A 21,075-nucleotide genomic window follows, 5' to 3' on the forward strand; every position below is an offset into this window, starting at 1 on the left:
ATAAATAAAATCATTTCAGCATTAACAAAGGAGTTACAATTTCCTAATAATATTAAAATTAAAATATCTCCCAAAACTAATGATTTTGTATCATAAATAAGTTAATATATTTTTGTAAAGAATATCAAGCAGCATTAATTGATGCAATAAAAAATATATGATTACATTTAAAAAATCGTTGATGACCTTCATATGTCTAAAAACTAGTGTCATCTCGAAACCATTCAACTTCATCTGTAATATTTTTCGCTACGCGTAGGAATAATGACAGAAATTTAAATGGCAATATGTAGTGAGCCACCCTGTATAAGTCTCGATGACGAATAAGAAGCCCCACGATTAGACTGTGGATCTTCATGCAAATTCATATTTTTATTAATAGAATTAACGAAATGGGTGCTTTGTAGAGTGTTGTCTCAACCCCTAAATATAATAATTCGTATCTTACTTTAAGTATTTCTTATATTTTTGCATATTAACTACATTCTGTAGTTTTCTCAGAATTAAAATTTCATGATTGACGTCAAAAACTTCGGACTAGTCAGACTCGTCGTTGTAAAGAGTTCTATTATTCGAAATGACACGCAGAACACGCTCGTTCTGAACTATGAATCTCGAATAATTATATTTTCGTCTCAATTATAGGGAACATTAATGAAAATTTGTTCATTCGATTCCGCGGTGGGCGATTTAAAGCAAGTTTTGCCGAACTTCTGGTTAACAAAATAAACCGAATGCAGTTTACTGGCCGAGTAAATAATTAAACGAATTCCGTTGCCGTGTTTCCAGGCGACTACAGACCTGAAGAATACCTGCACGACGCGACACACTGGCACCTCGGCGTCCGCGCCATTGGCAGCTGGAATATTGGCCCTGGCTCTGCAAGTAAAGTACGTAACTCGCCTAATGATAACTCGAGTATCCCGCTGCCTCGAAACTTTTGCCTCGCTATCTCAGTCTTATCATACTTTCGACCAAAGTTCGTCCAATTCGAAAGAAGGGTCATTAGAATTATCAGCTTCCGTTCATCAAAGAACTTGCCTCTATTAAACTTCCTCCCAGAGTTTTCAACATGGTCCCAAAGATTCCACGAAATTTCGATTAGAGAGGCGGTTTGGGAGTAATCTGCTTGTTATTTTTAAAGCGAAAATCTCACGTGGAGGGACGTGCAACATCTCATCGTGTGGACCTCAGAATACAGCCCTCTCAGGTGAGACAATAAATATCAGAATTAAAAGATTAGTAATAATTATGTAATATACAGGGTGTTCGGCCAACCCTGGGAAAAATTTTAATGGGGGATTCTAGAGACCAAAATAAGACGAAAATCAAGAATACTAATTTGTTGGTGGAGGCTTCGTTAAGCAGTTTTTAACGTTTAAAGTTCTGACCGTACTGAATTTTTTTCTCGAAAGTGCGTAGGAATTCGAGGGTATGTCTGTTGACCAAAAATGATTGTAATTGACCCCTGCAATCGAAAATAATTTTCCCAGACTGATTTGAAACTTTTAAATTTCGCAGAAAAATTTAGGCACCTACCCCCTGTCGATTTTTCTTACAAATTCGTTTTTGATTTTTAATAATTTTGTTTGACGCTCTACAGAAAAGTTGTCTAATACTTTTCTGTAGGTACCCATGAGCTCTACGTGAGAAAAAAGTTTCATTGAAATATATTCACAATTGTAAGAGTTATGGCTGTTTGAAAATTGGACCATTTTTATGGGGTTTTTCTCATTTTGCGGGGTCAAGGACCAACTTTTCGAATATTTTTGCAATTTCTACATATTCTCCATCAAAATACGCGTAGTTTGCTTTTTTAAACATTAAAATCGTCCAATCCGTTCAGAAGTTATGGTGTTTTAAACATACGCGTGAAATTTCAGTGAAACATATTAACGCTATGGTCAGACATGAAATTTTCAGTAATGAATTTTTTTCTCGAAACTGAGTAGGATTTCGAGGGTATGTTTATTGACCAAAAACGATTGTAATGGACCCCCGTAACTAAAAATAATTTTTTTAGAACGATTTGAAATTTTTTAATTTTGTCGAAAACTTTCACACCTACTCGAATTTTTTTCTCGAAAGTGGGTAGGATTTCGGAAGTATATGTATTCACCAAAAATGATTGTAATTGACTCCTGCAACCGAAAATAATTTTTCCAGAACGATTTGAAATTTTTGAATTTAATTGTTAATAACTTTTTAACGAAGCCTCCATCAACAAATTGGTATTCTTGATTTTCGTCTTATTTTGGCTTCTAGAATCCTCTATTAAAATTTTTCCCAAAGGTGGCCGAACACCCTGTATAAAAAATACTACAAATACAAACATCTAAGAAATAGTTAAAGTAACATATGAATTATTATATTTAGGGGTTGACAACCCTCTACGAAGCTTCTATTTCATTAATTCTATTAATAAAGGTACGAATTTACATAAAGATCCACAGTCTAGTAATAATAAAGTAGACACGTTGTATACGTTTAGATACATTTGTCTGAAAAGATCGTATTTCTAAAATCAAATTCGATTTACTCAAATCCAAAATGTTACTTTAGCCCAATCGAGACGAAAAGAAATCTTTATTCATGTGTCCACTGACACATGTGTGATGATTAGGGGTGCCCGTATGTGTCACCGAGCCTGTACACTAAACGGTTAATTATACACCGTCGTTTGGTTAATTAGAGAAATTTGTATTAATCAAAGGCAAACTGCGCGCGAATGGTGAATATCGAATAATGAAATTATCTCTCTGTGCTCGAATAACACATCGACAGAATTAAATTCTTCGATTGGAAATATTAATAAAAAATTAAATTCCTCTACCGGTGAACCGAATCAGATTAATTTACTTCGTCCACATATACGGCGATAAATACACAGAGAGCGTGCACGTTTCGTTTCGAACAATCGAGGCGACTGTATTGATTTTTATACTCGATTAAAATTTCCAACGTAAATCCACAAACCAATTTTTTAAACGCTCGAACGAAAATTACACATGTTCGAAGAACTTCTTCCGAACGAACGGTTGAACGTAAACTCTTTAGTCTCGAGGCTGAATAAACTGTGTAATTATGCACCGAGGAAAAGAATTTTTTCGTACCTTGGTTATTTTCAGGGTACATTTTACAATTGTTCGGGGCAAAAGATTCGACTTGGAGTGCTTTTCGCCAGGACGGGTTTTCGGTTGGTTCAATACGCGGTACCCGTTGGCAACGTTTCCACAGATTTTCCTCTCCGGGAGAACCTTTTTCTCCATTCATCGAGGCGCGGAGAAAGAAGGCAAGGAGACGAGTCGATCGTGCATTCTGCTCGCCGGGCATCGCGAATCACGCTGGATTAAAGTATCGCGTCATTCTTATTCGCCCCGCGACCGACGGGAATGTAGGTCGTGTCGTTTCAACGAGAAACAGTAATTGAGGTGAAACGAACAGGAAGGAAGGAAGGATCCCTCGCTTTCTCTGGTAAAAATAACACGTCGGTTGGCTCGCTCCGTACCGCGGCCGATCGTCTGTCAGGGTTACAACGCGGTTTCACCATTCAAACAACGTGCCTTCTACTTGTCTTCCTTCGATAGTTACCTCTACTAGGTCGTGTTGTTTATGATCTCGCGGTTACTGTATTTGCAAATAATTAGAAACATCGTCACGATCACCTCCTCCTCGTTTCATTAACCCTTAAAGGGGGAGACTTATGTAAGATGGTAAAACGAGAAGAGATGTGTGACAATATTTTTATAGCGTAAGGGTTCGATGAAACTTTTCATCACTTTCCACATACAGAGTATTTGGCTACACCTGAGAAAAATTTTAATGGGAGATTCTAGAGGCCAAAATAAGACGAAAATCAAGAATACTAATTTGTTGGTGGAGTCTTCGTTAAAAAGTTATAGAAACATTTCCTGCCACACAGTATATTTTCGGTAAAAAATTTTTTTTCTCGAAAGTGCATAGGAATTCGAGGATATGTCTAATGATAGAAAATGATTGTAATTGACCCCTGCAACTGAAAATAATTTTTTTAGACCGATTTGAAATTTTTTAATTTTTTCGAAAAATTTCACACCTACTCGATTTTTTTTCTCGAAAGTGCATTGGATTTCGGGGGTATGTGTATTCACCAAAAGTAATTGTATTTGACCCCAAAAGCTAGAAATAATTTTTATAGAACGATTCGAAATTTTCTTTTTGCCGAGAAATGTGAGCACCTACCCCTGTCGATTTTTCTTAAAAATTTGTTTTTGATTTTTAGTAATTTTGTTTGACGCCCTACAGAAAAGTAGTCTAATACTTTTTTGTAGCTACCCATGAGCTCCGCTTTAGAAAAAAGTTTCATTGAAATATATTCACTATTGTAAGAGTTATGGCTGTTTGGAAATTGGACCATTTTTATGGAGTTTTTCTCATTTTACGGGGTCAAGGAACAACTTCTCGAATATTTTTGCGATTTATACATATTCTCCATCAAAATACGCGTAGTTTGCTTTTTTAAACATTAAAATTGTTCAATCCGTTCAGGAGTTATGATGTTTTAAACATTCGCATGAAATTTCAGGGGAATCACTCAATGTATGGTCAGACATTGTATTTTCGATAAGGAATTTTTTTCTCGAAAGTGGGTAGAATTTCAGGGATATGTCTAATGGTAAAAAATGATTGCAATTGACCCCTGCAAGTGAAAATAATTTTTTTACAACGATTAGAAATTTTTTAATTTCGTCTAAAAATTTTAGTACCTACTCGAATTTTTTTCTCGAAAGTGGGTAGAATTTCAGGGATATGTGTATTCGCCAAAAATGATTGCAATTGATCCCCGCAAGTGAAAATAATTTTTTTAGAATGTTTTGAAATTTTTTTTTGTCACCGAAAAATTTAGAGACTACCCCCTGTCGATTTTTCTTAAAAATTCATTTTTCATTTTTAGTAATTTTGTTTGATGCCCTACAGAAAAGTTGTTTAATACTTTTTTGTAGGTACCCGTGAGCACTAGTTCAGAAAAAAATTTCATTGGAATATATTCACTATTGTGGGAGTTATGGCTGTTTAAATATTGGACCATTTTTATGGGGTTTTTCTCATTTTGCGGGGTCAAGGATCAACTTTTTGAATATTTTTGCAATTTCCACATATTCTCCATCAAAATACGCGTTATTTGCCTTTTTAAACATTAAAATCGTCCAATCCGTTCAGGAGTTATGATGTTTTAAAGATTTGCATGAAATTTCGGGCAAACATTTCTGGCCAGAAATTATATTTTCGGTGAGGAATTTTTTTCTCGAAAGTGCGTAAGAATTCGAGGATATATCTAATGACCAAAAATGATTGTAATTGACTCCTGTAACTAAATATAATTTTTTTAGTGTGATTTGGAATTTTTTAATTTCGTCTAAAAATTTTAGTACCTACTCGAATTTTTTTCTTGAAAGTGGGTAGGATTTCAAGGATATGTGTATTCACCAAAAAATAATTATAAGTAAGCCCCGCAACCAAAAATAATTTTTTCAGAATGATTTGAAATTTTTTAATAACTTCTTAAGGAAGCCTCAGTCAAGAAATTGATATTCTTGATTTTCGTCTTACTTTGGCCCCTAGAATCTCCCATTAAAATTTTTCCCAGTGTTGACCAATCACCCTATATATTCTTTAACATTTCAAGATGCAAATATTTTTTTTTCGTTACGTTTTATCGACTTTGGGTGAAATAATAAATGTCGTTCCTTCTAGAATAAAAAATCGAACGACAGACCCTTAAACTAAACGAAAATATTTTTTTAGTCTGTTTCTTATTATCATTTATTAAATCCTATTCGATTAACCACAGTTGGTATGCAACGTAGCATTCATCATAGAGAACAGAACGCAACAAACGAAAAATTTTCTTAACCCTTAAGTGAATTACTATTTAATATATATAAATGTAATCTAAAAATTGATGTAATCCTCCATTGGTTCATTATTTTTTAAATGCTTTCATGGAAAGTGGATTTCCATTTACCAATTTGGTAAAAATCAACATTAGGTAAAATAATACAGTTGAGATTGAGACTCCATTTAAGGGTTAATTGAGAGGGGATTCTCGTGTAACAGCATTAAAAGCGAATTCCCCCTTAAATAATTGTGATGAAATGGAAGACGTTTCATAGAAAAGTCGACAATATTACGAGTAAAGTAGATTCGAAACAGGAACGAAGTTAAATTAACTGGTCTTAGTCGAGGCGGGATATAGGTCCCCCTCCCCCTGCGTGTAAAAAGGGATTACTCTGTAGTTGGCTGGGGACCGTTTTATTTTACGTGCGTCGTTCTTCTTTTCACGCCGGGGAGCCCAGTAATTGCGTCAACTTTCAGGCAGAATCCAGGCTGGTTCAGAAACTCCGCTGGATTTTGGTTCAACTCACGTTTCGGCTTCGGACTTATGAACGCGTACGCGCTGGTCACGGCGGGCTCCAATTGGACCAACGTGCCGGGAAAAACCATCTGCAAAGTGAACGTCGCCAGAATGTGAGTCCATCGAAACTAAAACTTTAACGTAAATAATATTCTGTTCGATGTCAGAGCGTAAGGTGGCTTTTTACTAATCGTAAAACCGTTATACTAGATACGTACAGTGGCAGACATATGTTTACGAACAAGTGTTAAGGTTCTGTTGTTAGTAATAAAATATACTAGTACTGAGTTTTCTTAATGGCATACATATACGTTTAAAAAATGCGAGGTAATTATTAATTAACTGAATGTCCGGATAACTATGTTTACGATCGCTTTAAATTACACTGAAAATGTTGAGTTACGTTCTGGACTTATGCTACGTCCGATACTAGAAGACACCTAATGGTCTGTTCAAATTCTATGTCTAAGTTAACCAAAGTTTCAGTTAACTGTTATAATAATATTATTTGTTTTGTTGTTTTATATTGATTTCTAATATTGTTAAATTATAAATAAAACGATTCATCGTTCCTTCGATAACAATAATTAAAGTCTTTCTTGCGTTTCGTCTTACGGAGAGTTAAAACAAAGTGTTATTTACCGTCTATAATAACAAAGTTACGTAAGAGATACAACAGAGATTAATAGTACATACCTCAGCATACAATAAAAATAGAACGATTTAAGTAAGAAAGCTTTCCGTAACAAAATAACAATGAAAGTGCGATTATTCGTAAGTATATGTCCGCCACTGTGTGTACAGTTTCCGTACGGACGAAGAATTTGTCAGATTTTTAACACGTAATCGTAGATACGCGTTCGTTAATCGATAATTTTGGCATAGTTCGCTACATCCGAACTCACCACACGCGAGCACAGCGCACGTAGGATTTACCTCTCATGGTCCATTTGGATTACCACAGGTCGAACGTGATTCCCGTGCGGTGCCTCCAACGACGAATATTTGAACGAACTGCGGTTATTTATAACATTCCCATCGGAAACCCGCTTCCCCGCCAGCCTTATTCCTTATGTCTATATTTTGATATAACCGAAAACTAAATCCGAACGAATCAATTATTTGCGTTTAAACAATTGTTATTATTAGCAAAAAAATTGAGTAAGACATTGATTGCACATATTTTCATTGAAACTCTTTACGTTGACGGTTACATCAAACGTGGAGTTTTCTTTAAGAGGCGGTTCCGGTCTAGGACTTTCAAAAAATTGATTTTTTTACATTTTTTACTTCTTTAATGTATGAAGAATATATGTAGATATTTATACAGGGTGTTCGGCCACCACTGGGAAAAATTTTAATAGGAGATTCTAGAGGCCAAAATAAGACGAAAATTAAGTGTATCAATTTGTTGATGGAGGCTTCGTTAAAAACTTATTAACAATTAAATTCGAAAATTTCAAATCGTTCTGGAAAAATTATTCTCAGTTGCGGGGGTCAATTGCAATCATTTTTAGTCATTAGACATACCCCCGAAATCCTACCCCTTTTCGAGAAAAAAATTCGAGTAGGTGTGAAATTTTACGACAAAATTAAAAAATTTCAAAGCGTTCTAAAAAAATTATTTTTAGTTACGGGGGTCCATTACAATCGTTTTTGGTCAATAGACATATCCTCGAAATCCTACTCAGTTTCGAGAAAAAAATTCATTACCGAAAATTTCATGTCTGACCATACCGTTGATATGTTTCACTGAAATTTCACGCGTATGTTTAAAACACCATAACTTCTGAACGGATTGGACGATTTTAATGTTTAAAAAAGCAAACTACGCGTATTTTGATGGAGAATATGTATAAATCGCAAAAATATTCGAAAAGTTGGTCCTTGACCCCGCAAAATGAGAAAAACCCCATAAAAATGGTCCAATTTTCAAACAGCCATAACTCTTACAATTGTGAATATATTTCAATGAAACTTTTTTCTGAAGTAGAGCTCATGGGTACCTACAGAAAAGTATTAGACAACTTTTCTGTAGAGCGTCAAACAAAATTATTAAAAATCAAAAACGAATTTGTAAGAAAAATCGACAGGAGGTAGGTGCCTAAATTTCTCGGCGAAAAAGAAATGTCGAATCGTTTTAAAAAAATTATTTCTGGGTTTTGAGGTCAAATATAATCATTTTTGGTGAAGAGTCGTATCGCCGAAATCCTACTCATTTCCTAGAAAAAAATTCGAGAAGGTGTGAAATTTTTCGTCAAAATTAAAAAAATTTCAAATCGTTCTGAAAAAATTATTTTCGGTTGTGGGGCTCAATTACAATAATTTTTGGTGAATAGGCCTACCCCCGAAATCCTATTCATTTTCGAGAAAAAAATTCAGTACGGGCGGAACTTTAAACGTTAATAACTTTTTAACGAAGCCTCCATCAACAAATTAGTATTCTTGATCTTCGTCTTATTTTGACCTCTAGAACCTCTCATTAAAATTTTTCCCAGGAGTGGCCGAACACCCTGTATATTATCAAACTCTCAATATATATATTAAAAGGAAATTTCAAAATTCTAAAAATTAACGTATATTCGTAGCATTAATCAATTTCAACATAAATTGCTAATAAATAATAATTATGAATCCTGTAACCGTAAGTATGGAATCTGACACCAGTCAAACTGACGTGATCCGTAAATCAAAAACATCATTCATATGCTAATGCACTGTGCAATATATTCCTCTTTACCCCTTTCGATAGTTTACATTTTCAACTGAAAAATTACGACGGTGTGACGCATCCTTTCTTTCAAAACAAGGAATCCCTTTGATGTTTCATAAAATCGGCAAAAATTTTTCAGCGCACTGACAGCGAAAAAGAAAATTACGAGTTGCATTCTCGGTGTTTCCAAGGTGCTTCTTTCATACCGGGGAAATAAAGAGCAGAACGATTTCCGCGTTTCGATGCTGAGGACGCTTTAAATTTCTCGCGATGAAAGAGCGTATCGGACCTCCGGGTCGTCCTTGTTCTTTAAAAAGCGCAGCAAAGCTCGGTGACTTTAGGTCGTTAAATTCTACATGCCTAAGAGAGCACTTGAACCACTCGTTGCAGCACCGTGGAAAAGTTGAAAAGATGGAACGTCCCAACAGATTTTTCGTGCCTTGGTTGCCCGTTCCTTTAAAAGAAAAAGTATCTTTCCCTGCAACGCGATCTCTACTGTCAACTAACTGCTTTATGAAACATATTTAAGCTGGTTAAAATCCCCCGCGGTGACCTCAGGCGACATCCCTCGACGCAGGGATGTCTTCCGGTTGAAATTTCAGAATAATCCCCAATAATCTCCTCCACTCGTCGAATAGTTTCCGCATTCACGACCGATCGTGGTCTCCCGGATCGTGAAAGGACACTAATTCCACCCTATTGTCGAAAACGTGCCACCAAACGATTAATCGTCCACTCGGATGGCAATACTCGAACGTTAAAGTGACAACGGTATGCTCTGTCTAGGTCGTAATAATTGATCGTTGGCACTCAAACTGCAATTCGATTATCTCGACTCACTATTTTGCCACGTATATTTCCGTAATCACTCGAGACTTTTCTGTGAATTTATAAAAAAAAAAAACAAGCAAATAATTAGAATATAGACCTACGGTATGCTCTCTCTGGGTTATAATAATTCATCATTAACATTCAAACTGCGATTTGATTATCTTGACGCACTGTTTTGCCACGTATATTTCCGTAACTAATCTCTCGGAACTTTTCTGTGAATTTATAAAAAAAAAAAACAAGCAAATAATTAGAGTATGAACCTACGATATGCTCTCTCTGGGTTATAATAATTGATCATTAACATGCAAACTGCAATTTGATTATCTTAACTCACTGTTTTGCCTTGTAGACTTCTGTAACTGATCTCTCGAGACTTTTCTGTTAATTTCTAATACGAAAAAAATAGATGATTAAAGAAAAAATAAACTATTATACGCCTATTGTAAGTGGAACGCTAGTACCGAGGAATGTTTAAAATACCAGAATCGGCTGTCGAGGCGGGAACGTGGTTGGATGTTGACAGTTAATATTCCAGGATGCTGCAACAAGTTCTATCGACAAGGGACGTACGCGAATATAACTCGCGATTAATATACGCGGACGTACCGAAGGAATAAACGTGGCGTTCGGTTTTAGAATCGACAGGAGGCTGGTTTATGGAAATGAGAGGCGACTGCGCTTCGAGGCTGGCGACGAGTGTCGATCGACGGGCAACGAGATAACGTTTTTGGAACACGTGGAGATCGAGGTCAGCCTCGAGTACAGTCTTCGCGGCGCTCTTCAGATGCACCTCGCTGCGCCCTCAGGTACGCTGTTTTCATTTTCAGAGAGCTGACGTTGCTTTGAAGTTGCTCGTTGCCTGTAAACGTATCGCGAAACGAAAGTCAAGAAGAAATATAACGCGAGATGCATTAAGAACAAGCAGACAGACGGGCGAAAAACCTGGTTGAAAACTAATTTAAACTATGGTAAAAGGTACACCACACACGCTCCTATCGACCTAAATTCTTCTACGCCCTTGTACTAATTCTCTCACTTTTTACTCTTTACGATCTCGTTCTAACAAATTCTCACTTACGCGCCAACATATCCAACAGACACATGCAACTTCTTACGTTGATACTCTATTATCGATTCATCGATTGTCCAATTATTTTACAAGAAATTCAATTTATTTACTCTGTTCGATGCTTTATCAGAAATTTGTTCACGATGAGCCAGTGTACCAAGCACTGATCTACACTGCGTGTCGTAATTACAAAACCACTCTAAAATTTTCAATTTTTATGTGATGCTGTTAAAATAATGAAAAACAATGCGTTTAGATTTTGTTACATTATCAATGTTTGTGTATGCAAACTCTTGTCTAACTTCTTTGTGCCGATTTAATAGTCGTGGAGCCTTAATAAAATTTAGTCTTCTTATGTGAGAACTACTTGTAATAATTCGATGTATCGTCGAACGAGACATATTTAATTGAAGTTTTACTGGAATTGCCCACTATGTTAAGGATTAAACGTTGAGATTTGGAAGAAAGCTTCTTCTTTAGTCCCCCTTTTTTATTTTGCCAACATTGATCGGAATTTAAAAAAAAATTCATTACAATAGTATAACAACGATTAAGCATTTTCACATTACTGTTGTGAAAAGCTAAAATTTAACCTTTTCCTTGCTCGCCTAAATAACTTCCACGTGGCATTATTAACCAAATTAATATTATCACACTTCCAACATCCTAGACAAAATAAGACTGACGACATATTGGCAGAAAACTGAATTAAGGATTAATTAAAACGAAAAACCATTCATAACCAGTACCGTACACGCTGTAACAATCTTCAGTAACAAATAATTTGTAAAGATATGATTTAAATAGGAAAATGAATTGCCACAGAAATAGATTACTACTGATTTTTCCCGCTATGTTTTTCAGTAACCGTATCAATTTGTTACACAAAATCAAATGTTATATATTTGACTTAACTTTACATGTACTGAAATAATTATAAAACTACAAGACGTACAGTAAGGAGCATAAGTGAACCAATGACCACAAGTTTTGCATAAATCATTATTTATTACTAGGAATATACAAGAATAACAACAAATAAACATTATAATTATTTTTATCACAGTTAAAAGTAACATAAGAAAGTCTTTCTAATAATACGAACAATAGATTGACTCAGTTTTGCACCACGTCCAATAATTAATATATTATTTATTTTTAATATTTCGTCCACAACCCTTTTGCTTGCAAAACTGAACTAATTCTCTTTGGCATACTTTCTATTCACTTTTTACAATAATCTGGAGATATTTGTTCCCACTGTTCTTGAATATAAATCCCTTTCCTTCCCTTTTTTCCTTTCCTTTCAAAAAAAGAAAAATGTTATTCTTTCTTTTCTACTTAGTTTTCTACGTAAAACCACCCCTATTCGATTTCACCACCCTTCCGGTACATCCTTTATGTTAGCAACTCTTACAGTAAAAAATTCGAACAATTTTAATGTATTGAGTTCAATATTTACGCAGGAATTGAAATATTCACGAGATTAAACGATTATAGAACGTATTAAAATAATACAAGTATGTACGTGATTTCCATCGTTAGCAATACAGACGTAGTAATAGGCTTTCGGAGAGTTGGGAAAATCACTACAACTACTACTGTTAGATTTTAATTCAAACTTGGATTCGTCACTCCAAATGATCGATTTCCAGAATGAAATTGGTTTTTTATAATACTCTTGTGCAAATTTTAACCGTTTCAATGCGTTGACTTTAGAAATGTAAGGAAGTTTTCTTGAAATTCGACCGTATAATCAATGAGAATCCAAACTAACCTAGCGAAGAAACTCTATATTTATAATGATCTATGCAAGGCGGATCGCAGCCAATTTGCTAATATTATTTAGTTTTTAATTAATAATTGCATTATCCAGATAAGAATGATACGATTATTAATTAAACGCTAAATAATATTACCCAGATCTCACCACGTGGAGGTTGCTGCGAATGGAGATCCACCCTAACCGAATCCCATCCACCCTCCATTAATAAAGAGCTTCTGTGACCAACGATCGTTGGTCGAGGAAGCAACAAACGAAAGTGCAACCAGTGAAAGGTGCACAACCAACGAAGAGAGTATTTGAACCAAAACTAGAGTTTGTATTCAAATAGAACCCTGCCTGACATAATAGTTAATTGAAATTGCAACCAACGAAGGAAACAACCAACAAAAGAGTTTTCTGAGAGAGAATTGTCTGTAAATGCCCATCAACAAAACAGAGAAGTAGACCAAAATATAGCCTGCCTGATAGAATAGCTAATATAGACAACTAAACTCCTGCCTAACTATAAATCTAAATTAATTGACATCCTACCTATCTAATTATTTAACAAAATACATTAAAATATGTACTTCCTTGATGTTTCTGTTGTATTTTCTGTTTATCCCACGATGATTTCCTGAAACACAAACAAAACAATATGAAACAAAATTGTAACAATTCTTAATTCTTACTTCTGTAAACCTAGAACTTCCATAGAAATATGCTCTGTAACAGAAATTTAATAGATTAGAAATAGAACAAACAAAAATTTGACATTCGTAAACCTACAGATACTACAACTACAGGCAAGTGCAGTGACAAAGTGAAAATAGTACATAATATATGTTACTTTGATTCTACAATGTATTCGTCGCGAAATATCTTCTTGCACGTAAATCTAATGATATATTTTAATAAGTAAAGAAAGACTATGGTTATTTTCGATATCGAAGATACCCAAAGTCGTAAAATCAATTATGAAAGTGAATTTAATTACTGAAAAATATAAAGAACAACCGGAAACTACAAATTTGACACTAATTTCAAGATGAATATAATTACAAGTAAAAGATATTAGAATCCTGACTCTACTTTCGATCGACGGTACGATATTTGTCATACTAAAAATCGCGGCGTGCAAAAACATCGCACGCTTAAATAAAACGCGGCGCGACCCGACGCGTGCTCATAGCGTGCAGTGAGTGTGGGTATCAAATTGATCCCCCCCGGCCTTGATTATCAGAAAAGCAAGTCACGGTTGAAACTGGTCACTCTACTTCTCTACGTACACCGCCGGGTCCCAGAGAACACACGATTACAAAGGGACCCAACTTAGTACTGAGAAAGGACCTGAATCAAGACCTCTCGACGTCGGTTATGCTCTTTTCCGGATAAAGAGGAGAATAATCCCTCCGCCAAGGCCCCACTTAAGCTGAACCAAGCTGCACCGGGGTTGAAGCGGTTAGAGTTATCAGACCTACTACACAGGTGATCACGTGTTTCATTCCATTAAACAGAGGTGATCGAGCAAAACTCTCTGGTCCTTTCAGTCGAGACATAATCTCGGAAAGCGAGAACCAGAGAACGAGCGAACGAGAGAAACTGATGTATGTACTCATTATATATTCATTTTAAAATGAGTGTCAAATTCAAAATAATTGAATCTACTATGACATTTGTCATCTTAAAAATCGCGGTATGCAAGAAGATTCTAATTTTAAGCAAAAGATCCGAAGATAAAACAATATACATGTGTTACTATTCACGCGGTCATTACACTTGCCAAAGAGAACACGTATACAACCAGTCACCCATGTCGGTTAGGACAAAACGTCCTAACCGACATGGGAGCTGGAGAAATAAAAATCATATTCAACTCACTGATTCTGGCTGTTACTCACCACGGCCCGGCATTGGTCAGCATTGGTCAGCATTGGTCAGTATTGGTCAGTCCTGGTCAGTCCTGGTCAGCCCTGGTCAGCCCTGGTCAGTTCTGGTCAGCTCAGTTCACTAATGGCCAGAGGTAGGCCCCCGAATTCGCGAGACCCGTACTGAGAGAGTACGCTAGCAGTGACTCTTTATATACCTCTTCCTAAGGTGGAAGAGTGGGGAGACGGAGACCAAGGTAACAGTTAAAGACAATTTGGTCTACCGAAGAACTATTTCGGTTGGCCCTACCTTCTGGATTCCTGGACCATTGATCTTGATGTCAGCCTCACTGTTGACCATCAATGACCATTACCTAATCGTTGTTGACCAGCGAATAACCAACGACCCATTAAAACCACGACCAAGTCGAAGATTAAAGCCTTCTTACAAGGATCCTCTTAAAGTTTAATGCACGATCTTTTTAACATTTTGTTCCATTTTGAACGAGTGTATCTCAAGACTAGGAAATAAAAAAATAAATGTTAATCGGACATCGCGGATAATCGGTACAATAAGACATACAGTAAGGAGCATAAGTGACCACAAGTTTTGCATAAATCATTATTTATTACTAGGAATATAAAAGAATAACAAAAAATAAACATTATAATTATTTTTATCACAGTTAGAAGTAATATAAGAAAGTCTTTCAGCAATTAACATCTTGTTGTTTATGAATAATACGAACAATAGATTGACTCAGTTTTGCACCACGTTCAATATTCGACAATATTTAATATATTATTCATTTTTAATATTTTGTCCATAACCTTTTTGCTTGCAAAACTGCACTGATTCTCTTTGGCATATTTTCTATTAACTTTTTACAATAATCTGGAGATATTTGTTCTTGAATTCTGTTATGCAAATTTGTGATTGAAGTTGGTTGGGAGTCATATGAATCCCGAAGTCGTATTTTCAATAACTCCCATAGATTCTCTATGGGGTTGAGATCAAGGCTCTGTGCAGGCCAATCCAAAATAGAAATTTTTTTAGTATTGAGCCAATTTTTCACACTTTTAACAGTATACCTAGGATCTCGATCATGCATGAAAATTACATTTTCTTCTTCGAATGGCATATTTTCAACAGCATCTGTGAGATGATCTCATAAAATATCTTTGTACATATATTGATTCATGATGCCATTAATTTGGTGCAGTGATCCAACACCAAATGCTGTTAAGCACCTTCAAAACATTAGGGATCCGCCACCATACTTTACCATTTGCTTTACATGTCGTGGTTTAAGCCTTCCATCATTATTATCCAGAAGCTGATCATGCTCAAAATCTAATCAGACCTGGAAACGAGAACATAAAATTGAAATGTAAAGTTTCATTGAAATTCATTCAGCCGTTTAGACGCAATCATGTTAATAGCATAGAAACAAAAAAAAATGTCTTTTTTATTAATAGTCACAATATGATCAGGGGGTTTTAAAACGTGTATTTCCGCTAAAAAAAATTTTCGAAATTTTTTTTTCATTATGGTATCTTATACCTTACATAGGTCGGAAAGTAAAAATGCTGGGCAGTCGAGACTTGGAATCATATGCCGATTATCGCGAGGTCGTATTTCAGCTGTTTCTCTTTTCAAAGAGCAAGAAGGAAAGGCTCACACTAGCGTTCTTTATCGTTTTCCCGAAATTGTGCGAAATGCCAAGCTCACGTACAGGTGACTCGTGCGGTAGTATATGCCTGCTATCCCCACATTCCGTTTCTTAAAATTTCAACAAGAATGTAAAATTGAAAACATTAGTGTGGTTTAATAGTTATGACACGCAGTGTAAGGAGTTTTATTTACACTCAGGTGTTTCCAATTAGGTGCTCTACCGCAGATTGTTGAACGTAGATAGTTTGACAGAAGCATAGTTGCAAAATCGAATGGATTCGGACCACATGTGGCCCACCTGTTTAGCATGCTCGTTGTATTCGCTCGAAGAATACATTTGACTTCGCCGTGAAATATCACATATACAACGCATCGTCGTTTTATTTATCGCCGCCCGTAGCAGATTTTATCCGGAGGAAAATATCTCGAAAATAAGATTTTTACGATGTACACAGATGCGACTGAACCCGCGCGTTACTACTTGAAATCGATTTCGCGTCGTGTCAAACGTTCTGAAGTGGTAGAACAGTCAAGGGCTGTGGATTTACGATCGTATTAGCCAAGCGATTGTGTTACTGGCATAACTCGACTATCAGGTTTACGGAACGAGTACCTTAACTCCTTGACGTACGATTTAATTCCAAATAATTTTTTAGTACACTATCCAATTTAATTTTGTTCAAATTTGTTCGTGCAATGGCCGCGAAAAAGAACAGATTTGTTTCACGAATACATCGTGATCGTAAAAATGTGTTGATTTTAATATTATTAGTTAATTTTCATTTTATAAAGATTACAAAACTGTAACGGTGTAACCAAAAGTATAAAGTTCCAATTAACCCTTTATGAACTCGTGTAACTTTCAGGTCACGTGCTAATATATCGACGTTTTGCAAAATAACTTCTTAATTATATAATATCTCAGTAAATATCAAAGTAAATGTCTTGCAAGTTTATATTTAAAAAAAGTATTCGGCCCCCAGGGGGTTAAGAAAAATTAATTTATTTACTTTCAAGGAACAAAGGTGCAGATTCTGAAACCTAGGAAGTTGGACAGCTCGGGCGCAGGTTTCGAGAAATGGAAATTCATGTCGGTGGCATCTTGGGGAGAAGATCCGAACGGCGTCTGGTTTCTAGACATTTTCGACGAGGTTATTAAATTTCGAAAATTCTATATTCTCGTTTTGCAATATTTCGTTTTGCTCCATTTACCGGGATGACTATTGACGAAACACTTTCAATTCGTCCGGTTCTGCTGAAAGCGTTGCGAACGAACGTTTAATTGCATTTATTTGCGCCGGAACAGATCGGACCAACGGGGAATAATGGCACGGTGAAAGACTTTGCATTGATTCTGCACGGGACCAGGGAAATGCCACGTTATCGTGAAAACGGGCCGAGAGTGTACGACCAGAAGTACAATCGACTTCGAGAAACCGTAAGTGGATGCATAATCATAATTACAGAACAATAATGCGATTTATTTCCGGTATAAAGTCGCCGGTAAACGGTCCGTTTACCATTTTTCACGCTCATTGTATGTTACAGAATGAATCCTTCGACATAAACGGGCCATCGAACTACGTGCCCGAGAATAAAGATCTCGAGTCAGAAGTTCTCGAAGCGAACGACGTTTATGGAAAGCACTGGCTCGAGAAACTTTTGCGAGTATAAATCGACGAATCTCGAACTCGAAAAAGTCTGTTCTAAACTGTCATTTATTCAACCTTCTTTGTGATTTTTTTTTCTTTTTTTTAATGATAGGTAGACTATTTTGTACTGAGATTTTGCAAATATATTTATTCATCTTATGAGTGTGTACAGTATTTTTTCTATTAGAATATATTAAAAATTGTGGGAGTTATAATTTCCATGATTATTTCAAGATCTAGCGAATTGACTTCAAATTTGGAGAGAATATTCAATAGGCATGCTTTTATCGTTGGAATTAGAGATTTTAGAAAATATTGAGTTTTGCTAGTTTTTTTAATATCCTAAAGACAGAAGAAAAGTTAAAAAATAGAAATTCGCCCTGCCTTATAAAGACTCTTTAAGCCCCTCTGTTTCAGATTAGAGGATCGACTGGAATCGACGAAGTTAGTGGAACACCTTTTTCAGAAGAGCCATCAGACAAGAAGTTACAACTCCCACAATTTTTAATATTCTTTTATGAAAAAAATCCTGTGCGTGCTTATAAGATGAATAAATATATCTGCAAAATCTCAGTAGAAAATAGCCTACATATCATTTAAAAAAAAAATCACGAAAGGGGCCGAACAAACGGTATATTTATTCCATCTTCCAAGCACTATTCCATTCCAAGGGTGGATCTAATGTCGAAAAGGAAGCGACAACGGGGTGTTGTTAATCACCAAACACCTAACTTACCCTTTTCATTTGTCCAAGAATTGTTTGAATTTCATGGAAGCCTCGTACAATTCTATTTGTAAACAGTGGGATAAGCACAGTTCATTGATTAATATCTTTCGAAATAATTATACCAATATACAACTCGTCATAGCTCGAAAACAAAGTCGAATAAGATGTACGTTTATATGAACTTATTTTATTGTTTTCACGTGTGTAGAATCTAGTCCTGAAGTGGGTCCTACGGGACACCCTGTATACTGCAGAGTGTATTAGGAAACACTTGGATTATTCGATCAAGAACTTCAATGGCCTTTGAGTAAACCGGTACCTCGAAAATAAAGACTGGAATCATTCCAAACAGTATCTTAAACGAAAGTTTGATCCATGAAGCGGTTATTCGGACACATATTCAGAGTCGAGTGATAAATCACACGCGTCGAGGCAAAAAAATTCAACTTCTCCGAGATCCTGTAATGTATAACCGGGGTAACGTTCGCCCGTGAAATATAGCGAATGCTATTAGCGTGGCACGCCAGCTATTCCGCGAGTTACCCCTTAAGGGTGGGTCCAAATGAAATTTTCACGAAAACCATCTGCTCGCTGAAACTGGGAGTCGTGTCGAGTTCCTCGATCATTACCGTAATTCAGTTATCATTGTTTTCTCTTTAACATGGAAACTCAGTATATTAACGGAATTTTACAGAGCGTCGCGCAGAAGAGATTGTTTCGTTCCTTTGTCGTTTGGCCCTCGAGTAGAAATCGCATCGGAGATCAAAGGGACCGTACGCGTAATATTTACGAGATTTACATTTCAATTTTACTCGAGATGGGTACAAAGCATTTTTGAACCCAAAAATTCAATTTCACGGGCTTCTACGATAATGAAAATACACGCTGCCTGTTGGTTCCCAGTAATTTACGCTCGATGGAAGAGCGAACCAATAACAGCGAAATAGTAGACGCGATTGCTAACGAGAGAAAATAGTTTCTTTGAAATTTGAATTCTTGGACGATGATTTTTTAGACTTTCTTGGGGAATTTTTTGTGAATAAACTGTAACACCTTTCGCAGACAAATTTACAAGGCTCATTTATACGTATGTTAGTGACGTTTTTAAATTTTTTAGACGAATGAAAGTTAAAATTGGTGACACTGCATATTTTCAAAAAGGTTGCCTCACGGTGTCTATGATTCCGGCCATTCTGTTTATTTGACATGAACAAATCTGAAAGATTCTTAATTACTATGAGTTTGACTATAGCTGGTAGTAGAATAAAGGAAAAAAATTGATAATTTAAAAAATGGCAACACTTTGAACTTGATTATCGATTTTGTCATGTCTTTTTTTAAATTTCGGGGGTTTAAAGAAATATGAAAAATAAAAATTTTGAATTGATTCTGGTAGAAAATTTTAAGCCAATTGGTCAAACAGATTTTGAGATATGTTAATTTTAAGAATTCAAGCATAAGGTCTTGCAGATATTCAAATTATATTCTTTAAGAAAATGGAGAAAAAAGAGATCGATTTTTCAAAGGTTCACGCTAGAAGACCCCCTTTAAGTCGAGGCACAGTTGCATATAAATTTGATGGGAAAAGTCTCTGAGGAAGCTTCAAATAATCCCGTATGCCGAAAAAGTAAGCTACGATCGACGTATAAATGATTACGCCCTCTCAAGTAGCCGTAGAAGCATCGCGTTGGAAGTTTCATCCCAGGAATGGTGTACTCGTTTTAAAGTAACCTTTCTATATTCAGGTGGGCCTGACTTAATTATACATTAAAACTCTCGTGTTCTTTTCGACCGAACTTAGCTCACCGAAGGAAAAAGGTTTGCAAGGTTACGAGAAGTGTTGGTTTATCGGTGCACGGTACGTCCCGTAGTATACGCGATATAATCAGAAAGGGAAATGATTTCGCGACCTGATAATAAATTTAAAGTAGGCGCGGCGAAACTCTCTCGCGCGTGCGTGTCAAAAATTAATAAAAGAACCATCAGTAACGCACCGCGTGCAAAATGTATAATTATTAAACGACTGTTTGTCGTTTCAAAAATATCGTAAATCAAGTTTTTACAGTTTTAATAAATTAAAGTTTTAGATTTTTATAAAAAATAGATATTAAATACCGAATAAAATACAAAGTATGTATGTTCACTGCACATTCAATACATATAAAGAAACAGTTTTGTCCAGCTAGTTTGTAAATGATATTAGACTTTCTAATAAATAATTTATGAAAAGGGGTCCCATAAATTTCTGCACGCAGCTTGTACTTTTTTAATTCGTCGCGTGTCGAAGATCGACCATAATTTGAGAGACACTGATACAATATCATATACAATATCTTACGAGATATTGAAGATATCAAAAAAGTGTTTTTACAAAAGTT

At 35.8% G+C, this 21,075-nt stretch overlaps 1 protein-coding gene across 1 annotated transcript in view; it reads left to right on the forward strand.

Moving 5' to 3' along the window:
- The window catches only part of LOC143343489 (neuroendocrine convertase 1), a 59,996-nt gene extending 41,893 nt beyond the window's left edge, over positions 1-18,103 (forward strand). Inside the window, exons 9-15 of the mRNA XM_076768437.1 lie at positions 790-890; positions 1,145-1,210; positions 6,355-6,507; positions 10,578-10,747; positions 17,336-17,469; positions 17,625-17,756; positions 17,867-18,103. Coding sequence (XP_076624552.1) covers positions 790-890; positions 1,145-1,210; positions 6,355-6,507; positions 10,578-10,747; positions 17,336-17,469; positions 17,625-17,756; positions 17,867-17,992 — 882 coding nt within the window. The 3' untranslated portion in view covers positions 17,993-18,103. The remainder of the gene's footprint in view (positions 1-789; positions 891-1,144; positions 1,211-6,354; positions 6,508-10,577; positions 10,748-17,335; positions 17,470-17,624; positions 17,757-17,866) is intronic.
- The last annotated feature ends 2,972 nt before the right edge of the window (positions 18,104-21,075 follow it).

This window comes from Colletes latitarsis, chromosome 7 (assembly GCF_051014445.1).
Source record: "Colletes latitarsis isolate SP2378_abdomen chromosome 7, iyColLati1, whole genome shotgun sequence".
NCBI lineage: Eukaryota > Metazoa > Arthropoda > Insecta > Hymenoptera > Colletidae > Colletes > Colletes latitarsis.